The 9,395-nt window shown below is 36.3% G+C and overlaps 1 protein-coding gene across 2 annotated transcripts in view; it reads left to right on the top strand.

Moving 5' to 3' along the window:
• The first annotated feature begins 821 nt into the window (after positions 1–821).
• Positions 822–9,395, top strand: part of LOC111048816 (EEF1A lysine methyltransferase 2) — a 44,309-nt gene continuing 35,735 nt past the window's right edge. For both annotated transcript variants that reach the window (XM_039425480.1, XM_039425481.1), the window contains exons 1-4: positions 822–1,224; positions 5,599–5,697; positions 6,286–6,370; positions 7,431–7,538. In XM_039425480.1, coding sequence (XP_039281414.1) covers positions 1,172–1,224; positions 5,599–5,697; positions 6,286–6,370; positions 7,431–7,538 — 345 coding nt within the window. In that variant the 5' untranslated portion in view covers positions 822–1,171. The remainder of the gene's footprint in view (positions 1,225–5,598; positions 5,698–6,285; positions 6,371–7,430; positions 7,539–9,395) is intronic.

The raw sequence follows: 9,395 nt of genomic DNA, 5'->3' as shown, positions 1-9,395 counted from the left end.
CTTGTCTAACTCCTTTGTTTATGATCAACTCTTTCTCAGGTTCACCTTTTATACTTATCAGAACAGATGTTTTTGAATACAGTTCAGCAATGATAGTCACCAAATGTCTTGGGTAGCCTTTATTCAACATTATTTCCCACAAGAGAGTCCTATTGACATTGTCAAACGCCTTTTCCCAATCGATGAAGGCCAAATGTGTTGAGCAGTTGAATTCCCGCCGTTTTTCTATGAGCATTTTTATAGTGAAGACTGCATCAATACATGAACGACCCCTCCTGAATCCCATCTGGCTCTCTGCAATCAGAGCATCTGTTATATGCTGAAGCCTTCTATTCAATAGAGAAGCGAATATCTTATAGATTGTGTCCAAAAGGCTAATCCCTCTATAATTTTTAGGGTCAGTTCTATCACCTTTTTTGAAAAGAGACATAACTTTAGACTTAGACCATGACTTGGGCACACTATGAGTTTTCCAGCATACATTTAATAAATGTAGTAGTCTCAGATGGAGAATGAATCCTCCATATTTGATTTCAATATAATAAAATACTTTCAACCTTCAGATTGAAATAGATGTAATATTATTATACAAAAGTATGAAATTCAAATTCATCGAGGAGAAATGAGTCAGCTTTGTTTTGGATTTTAATAATTATTGAACTATTTGAAAATAATAAATTATGAAAATAATTACTTATTGAGCAAAATTTGCTTAAATCAAATTCTAAAGTATTTAATACTTTTAATAGAATATGAAAATTCCGGTGATTCCTAGATTGTAGGACTGAATTGGAATATTGCATGGCCGTTCAACACTTTAGATGGCCGTGATGAATTTTGCCGTTTTGTTAAAATTTGGTTAGCTTAGAACTTTGAGTACTATAGGAAAAAATATCATTTTTAAAGTATCCTAAAAGTTTATTTGTCTTCTGAACTTCTGAAATATAATTCTAAAGTAGTGTAATGAAATAAAATAATATAGGGTATTCTCTATTTACAGCTGTTTGAGTGTAAATTCAGTGGCAGATTTATATCCTTGTTAAATGCACCACATCAAAACTTATTTGCTTTTTATGTAAAAGAAAACAAAACAATCTATATACAACTGTAGAAAAACATCATATTTAATTACGTGATACACTTGTTCATTCATTTTTTCAATTTACTTGTCATGGAAGAAAATGATGCCGGTTTGAATGAGTCTGAACTTGGAACCAAAGAATAGTAAGTTTAATAAACAATATAACTTTTTCAGAACGGTACCTTAATTATTCCTCTAATTGAATCTAAGTGTATTATCACATTAGATGCGTGTCGGTGCAAGTGCACGTCAAAGATGCATCAGCCGAAAAATATCTGAAAAGAGCCATTGAAACACTTTAGGCTTCTCTTTTTGTGTAGTTGAGAAGTTGATATTGTGGTAATTATTCATATTGAATGAAAAAGACTAAGAAGTTGTCAAAAAACCACTGATTATCAATAAATCAGTGGTTTTTTGACAACTTCTTAGTCTTTTTCGTTCAACTTTAGGCTTCTCTGTAGCTACTTACCGTACACTGCAAGCAACCTTTAAAAGCTACATACCCTGTAAGCGTTCAGTGTGAGTGTCTCCATTGCTCTTTCTAAATTCCATGCTGTTCATGTTGCTTATGTACAACTTCACAATCAGGCAGGGTTCATTACTTTTTGCGGATGACATCATATCACATCATTACCTGTTTCCCTTCAGGAGTCCCTTTAATACATTCTGCTTTATCCATTACCCACAATTTTGGGATCGATGGCGTCAAAAAACTCAAAATACATACCGTAATTCAGCCCATAATAGTGATCCAGTGATCGCGCTTACAGTAAAAGTTCAAATTATGGCCCATAGATTCATTTACACTGTAATATGCCTTGTCACATAATACTAGCTTCCGAACGGTTCTCCTGAAGGCGGCCTCATCCAATCGCTCCACACAATAGGCAGCTTGTTGCAGAATTTCAGGGCAGAAATCTAATAACTGGCCTGTGATCGGTGGAGGCGACTCCTGGGGACATCCAGCAGCTCACGGCGCGTGGTGTTGTGGTAGTGGATGTCACTACGGGCAGACAGAGTATGCTATATCTTCTTGACATTCACCAAGTACAGGAGGATGTAAAGGCTGATAAATGTCAGTATATTCAGTCCATGACCGGCAGTCGCCAGACAGACATCGTCAAAATATAAAAAAATAACTAGAGATGGCTGCAGATAGTTCGTTTCATGTGACTCTGTGGATGGACTGCAATTCTAAATCATGAAACAATCTCAAATTGGTCCACAAGTCTACTGGTCTTATCATCTCTTAACCTAGCGCCGCAGTGCAGGATGGTTTCTTACAGCTTGGCGTTGTTGTCATTCGAGATGGGTGTCTGGCTTGGAAGTGTTTCGGCCGCATTGCAGGATGACTGTTAACGGTTGCCGGAAGATCAACAGCTGGATTTTTTTCGTTATTTTTCGTGATAGAGAAATTCTGATTGCAGATTCGTTCTCAGCGACCCCAAGTTTAGCCTAAAGGCTCAGAATGTCAACAATGTTTTTAAATAATTAAAAATCATCTTGAAAAGTCATTAATATGGTAGTACATCACGTTTCTGGTAACATTTTACTGGTGACTGGAGTTGTTATTGACACACAAAAATCAAAATAATCGTGAGAAAGAAAACTGCTGATGAACGCGAATAAGACCGCCACTCCATTGTTCTATTGTCTCGGCTGCTTGGCTGAGCCTGGCTGGAGGGATCAAATAACCGACTGGTTTGATCTTTCGTCTGTCCGCTAGGCGGAACTATGCCGACCATTGCTGGGTGGAAGATGTTACTGCGGCCGGTCGCATTCCCACCAACGCTGCTATTATTTGCTGTCTCAGCGCCTAGTCCGATTCAGCCAAGCAACCAGCCTGCACTGCGGAGCTAGGTTTAGTGAGTACAGAGGGTAGTTGATGAGTTTCTCACGTACCAGCCTACAAAACTTCCCATACTCACGAACACAAATCGGCAGTCTGTTGAAAAATTTTAGCGTCTGATTCATGTGCTTTCGATAGTCTGGAGTAGGGCAGCTCAATGTTACCCCGTCTCCTGGTATTGTGTTGGTGCAGCTGGCCCCTCTCCTGGTAGGCATGAACCTCACTCCTTAGGGAGCTATACATGTAGTGACTGTACACTGTCAGTATTTTCAGACGTTTGAAAATTGGCCGGCAGTGCTCCAGGTAATGTGTGACGTGATGACACGAGAAACTCTCTTCTGTAGAAGGAGAATCCTTTCACAGTTACCCGCATGGCCCCATAGTACTATTCCGTAGCTTATATGACGTCCGTTCAGTAGCTTGGTCTTCAGTGCACCAAGGCGAGGAAAGATGGGCTTACAGTGGGCAAGATGGTCGCTGCGTGTGATAGTACTTACAGCCCTCTTTTGCAGCCTCAGGACATCAGTAGCCCCTGCCGAATGACCTCACAGGAGCAATCCATAAGTGATGTGGCAATGGAAGAGATCGTAAGACATCATTACCAGATACCTCTCAGTCACCAGGCCCCTCATCTTGAGCAGCAGGAAGCAAATGCGGGAGAGTCGGCTGGTTACCTGCTGTAGGCATGACTGTTCCAGCTTATTTTGCAATTCAAGACAAAATAAAATCTGGTGTGGTACACTCACACAACTTTCCTTGCTCATTGAACTGTAAGCCCCATTCTTAAACGAGAATAATTCAGGGGAATAACATAATGACAATTGGCGGCAACATATTTGAAACTACGATCAGACTTCTGTATATGTGTGTATATAATTGTTTTCAGAGTACTTTTTCCTTAGTCTAAATTGTGAAATTCTATGATATTCAGCTTTTCTACAGATGAAATATCTCGTCTATGTGTTCTTTTTATGAACTGCTCTACCTACCCACCTACCTCATGCACGAGAAGGAGGTTACAAAGTCCATTTCTCAAGGATGGGTGGACCCCCCATTAGTTTCCCAGAAAGGAGACTCATGCCAGTTAATAGAGCTGATAAATAACTATACAGGGTATGAATTTGAAAAAAATCGGTCAAGTCATTTTTGAGAAAATCGTGAAAAACATGTTTTTTTAGTAATTATCCGCCATTTTTCTCAAGAATATTACGGAGCTCCTGCAATTTTCCCAGATATGAGACTCATGTCAGTTGATAGGGCTTATAAATAGCTATCCATGGTATAAATTTGAAGAAAATCGTTAGAGCTGTTGTCGAGAAAACCGTGAAAAACATGGTTTTTAGTGATTATCCGCCATTTTTCTCAAGAATATTACGAAGCTCCTGCAATTTTCCCAGAAATGAGACTCATGTCAGTTGATAGGGCTCATAAATAGCTATCCATGGTATAAATTTGAAGAAAATCGTTAGAGCCGTTTTCGAGAAAACCGTGAAAAACATGGTTTTTTAGTAATTATCCGCCATTTTGAATTCAATTCTATTGAATTTCTTATTGTCGAATCCTCATGGTATAAGGACCTTAAGTTTAAAATTTCAAGTCAATCGTTTGATTAGGAATGGAGTTATCTTGTTCACAGACATACACACACACAGACCAACACCCAAAAATCAAGGGGACCTTGAAACGTATAGAAAACTTGAAATTAGGGTACCTTAATTTTCACTTTTTGTGTAGTTGAGAAGTTGATATTGTGGTAATTATTCATATTGAATGAAAAAGACTAAGAAATTGTCAAAAAACCACTGATTTATTGACAATGGTGTAATAACCGAAACCGGTCTTTCTAATTATCAATAAATCAGTGGTTTTTTGACAATTTCTTAGTCTTTTTCATTCAATACCTTAATTTTTTTGGAAAACAATACTTTCCTTACCTATATTTTTCCTTACCAACGTTTTTCTCCTATTTTTCTCCACTGCCATTATAACGTGGACCTCACTATAGACATGCTGCCTCTTTGGTGATACCTCGCAGCAGACTGGCTTCAATTTCTCTGGCTATAAAATTCTCTGACAGTCTTCCCAAGGAGATACTAGGCAAACAGAACTCTAGGTTCTACATAATTGTGAAGAAGAAACTCATTGAAAGGTCACTAAAACTCGCTGGAGTTGTGGGAGGAGCCTTTTTGCGGATCTAGTAACTCCACAACATGAACATCCTTCAGTTTTTCTAAATGTATATGACTGTAGTGTTTTGATACTGCCGGAGATCCCAATTCTTGGCTCAATGACTTGAAGTAATCAAGTATTTTGTTTCTAATCTGCGCGCAAACTACCTATAAAATAACATCATCAAAATAAGTGAATCGCTAACCGCAGAAGGGCAACATGTCCAGTTTTCATAATTTTACAGGAGAGACAAAAAACTTGATAAAACCTAAACCTGCAGTAAACGATATATTCAAAAGGTTGCCATTACAATGCTTTCAGTTGGATATGTTTCCTTTCTACAGTAAACAATGTATCTTACATTAAATATTTGATTTATTGAAAAAAAAATCGAAAAAGATGGACATGTTTCCTTTCTGCGGTTAGCGATTCAAGTATAGATAGTAAGAGATTATAATTTTGGTATTACTGATTATAATTGCATATTCTTTGTTTACAGTTGGGTGGAACATTACAAAACGGAAGTTGAAAACTTCAAGGAATATGGTGATGTAGGAGAAATTTGGTTTGGTAATTCTACCCTCAGAGATGTTATAAAGTAAGTAAAAACTTATCTCACATCTCAAGTTTATTCAAACAATTATCAAACTATGCTCGTTGTATGATCATCATGTGAAAAATAAAAGTATCTCAAATTCGCTGAATCTTTGCATCCTTGAATGCTCTTTGATGCGAGGAAAGAGAATCTGCTTTGAGGATTGGAAATTCGCAACCATTTGGGAGATATGGACATTTGGATTTTTGGAAATTTTTCTTATACAGCTGCAGCAAGCTTAAAGCATACAGGAGGCGTGCCTCTCAAATAAAATTTGGCAAATTCCAAATTGGGCTTTAACAATAAATTCTTTAAAATAACAAACTTCTCCTTGGAGTGCCTTCTACTTGGAAATTAATCTTCAATTTCTCTCTATTCTAATCTAATAATCTCCTGTTTTTGAAATTTTAATTCTCAAAATGGTCGTTTTCACACTTACATCATATTTATTTATTTAACGTATGGCGGTACGACACAAATCTTCATATCATATTATTGTGATAGATACAATTTCATTGTGGAACAATAGTGTTCAATTTGTTGAGGATAAAAAACTGTGTTGATTATAACTTGTCCTGCAATTTATTTCAGATGGTTTCAGAGCAATTCAAAAGTAAATCATGATGAGCCGATAATTGATTTGGGTTGTGGAAACGGAATGACTCTCATCAACCTGGTATGTTAATCCATTTTTTTTTACTTTCCTTGCCCTATTACCATAGGTAAGGAAAGTATTGCTTTCCGAAAAAAATTAAGGTACCCCAATATCTAAATTTCTATAAGTTTCAAGGTCCCCTAAGTCCAAAAAATTGGTTCTTGGGTATTGGTCTGTATGTATGTATGTGTGTGTGTATGTGTGTCTGTGTACACGATATCTCATCTCCCAATTAACGGAATGACTTGAAATTTGGAACTTAAGGTCCTTACAATATAAGGATCCGACACGAATTCAATCAAATGCAATTCAAGATGGCGTCTAAAATGGCAAAAATGTTGTCAAAAACAGGGGGTTTCGCGATTTTCTCGGAAACTGCTCCAACGATTTTGATCAAATTAATACCTTAAATATTCATTGATAAGCTCTGTCAACTGCCACAAGTCCCATATCTAAAAATTTCAGGAGCTCCGCCCCATCTATGCAAAGTTTGATTTTAGATTCCCAATTATCAGGTCTCAGATACAATTTAAACGAAAACTTTCCAGTTGAAAAGATTCAGCATGAAAATTTCTACAGTTAATGTTCAGTAACATTTTCACCTAAAATTGAAAATGAACTCGAAATTCGAGAAAATGTAATTATTCAATTGCAAACTGTTGATTCTATTAAATCATTCACTATGAACAGATAGCAGACTTTGTGTGTCTCCAGAGTTATTGTCCTGTCACCAGCTGACTCAGATCTTTGACTTGAGATGCGCGTAAACACTAGCGTCAGGTAATTAATTTTCATTACGGCAAGGAAAGTTGTGTGAGTTTGCCACACCAGATTTTTTTGTTTTCAAGTGAAAATGGACTAAATTTCAGAAGAGTGAAATCATAACCCTATTTCGGACTTTCAAAATGTTATCTAAATTTGGGAGAGAAATAATACAAGAAGTATACTTAGTTTTTCTCTCCCGGTCAGTACTTTATTGTAAAAATCATAAATAAATCATGTGTTTCTCACATTATTCTTGCATTACCAAATCGTTATTTATCTGAATAATTTATTTATTTCTATATACATTTATTTTCAGGCGAAACTGGGCTACACAAACTTGACGGGTGTCGACTACAGTCAAGAAGCAATTGACTTGGCCTCATCAATTATGGATGGGCATCAATTGTCAGGAATCAAGTACCAGGTAATTCATACCATTCATTTGTCTCTCAACCGTCATGAAATTCCAAAAGCAATTGCCATTTATAAGAAATAGAGGTAGAGGACATTGATAAGAGATATCTCTTATATCAATTGGAAAAAGAGATAGAGGACGTCCAAGAAAAATATGGTCCGATTGAATTGAATTGAATTCTTTATTGTCGTTAAACACATAGTGCAATAGACATAATCATCAGGAAACATAAAACATACAACAGTCACACAGACAGATACAAAATAAAGCGTTTCACAGAAGTCAATAAGGAGTCGGAACACATATCACAATAAACTTCAACAAAAAATGAGTTCTATACATAAATGATACATGAATAGATATAGCCTATGAATATATTTGAACAGTGGAATAAATCATAAAAAAGAAAGGCTCTCTATACTCAAGTCATTCCATTCTTGGAGTGAATATAGTGGTTTGGATTTCAGGAACTTGTACATTATAGTTTTAAATTTTCTAAAACTAACATCTCTAGCATCTAATGGTAACTTATTAAATAATTTTATACTCATATAATCAAAGTTCATTTGAGTCTTAGTCAATCTAGCCTGCGTTACCTGCAGCTGATTCCTATTTCTTGTGATGTGACTATGTATATCGCTTCTTTGCATTAATTTATCGAGATTACCTTTAGCAAAGAGCAAACAATTAAGAATGAATAGATACGGTACAGTGAGTATTCCTAGTCTTACAAAATGATCCCTACAAGACTCAGTGGATGAGATGCCGATTATAGAGGCGAAGAGGTTTGGAACAGGCAATGATGCCTTAACCGTGAAAGGAAGAAGGAGAGATAGGTTTGTTCTTTTATTGAATATTGACTCTATTGTTGAGTGAGCACTATCTGCTTTGTCGAATGATAGACAAAGATAGCGTATATGTGCAAGTACAGTCGTGGTCGCGCATGAGCAAGCGCGCAGATGAGGAACAAAATGTGGAGTGGGAACACTCACACTGAACGCTTGCACTTGCTGCTTGCTACATACAAGTCACTAAGGGCCGGTTTCCGAGCTCGGGATTTAGCTAAGTTCTAGACTTTAACTGGCTTTAAACTCTGGAGTCAGAAAATTGAGTTTCCGAGTCATAGCGTTAACGTAGTTGAGGACTTGAATAGACTGTGGAGTTTAGAGAGCATGTTGGACCCTGGAGTTTATAATTTTGCTTTCTGAGTGAAGGGCTTATAAGTTCAGGACTTGAATTAGATTCTCGCCTCTTTCCGAGTCAAGGATTTATCAAAAATCGTCAAGTCCAGGACTTGAAACAGCGTGATTTTAAACCCTCGACTGGGGTAGGGTTTAAATTCAAGTTCTAGACTTAACTGAGCAAACACAATTCAGTTATTGTTTTGGAGTAGATAAAAAGCCAAATAGATGTCATGGAATACCTAAATTATTTGTGTTAGTCAATCTAAATTCATAATTTATAGTTTGCAAGTTCATTTTGAAATATAATTGTATCAGAATTATGCGTAAAAATTAACCTCATTTTATGACATAACCTGAAAATGTTCAAGCAAAATAATACAAGGATTGCCTTGGAATTTATATTCCAATCTGAATGTTATTAATCAATGCCATATTCAACATATAAATAATAACAATAATTAATTATTACTCCAGTTTTATTCAAAACAAATACGTTTTCAAACTAAATAGCCTAAAGAATGTTTATTCCAAAATCACTGGTTAGGATCAATGATCAATAACAGCATAACGTAAAATGAAATGTTTATTCATTCACCTTTCAAAGGTTTTGCTTTAAATAGGCCTACAAAGAAATCGAAACGTATTTTTACAAAATAGTTTGGAGAGCATGCTCATTTGAATT

The sequence above is a fragment of the Nilaparvata lugens genome, chromosome 4 (genome assembly GCF_014356525.2).
Source record: "Nilaparvata lugens isolate BPH chromosome 4, ASM1435652v1, whole genome shotgun sequence".
Classification (NCBI taxonomy): domain Eukaryota; kingdom Metazoa; phylum Arthropoda; class Insecta; order Hemiptera; family Delphacidae; genus Nilaparvata; species Nilaparvata lugens.
Note: the sequence above shows the minus strand (reverse complement) of the source record. Positions and strands in the feature narration are given on the sequence as shown.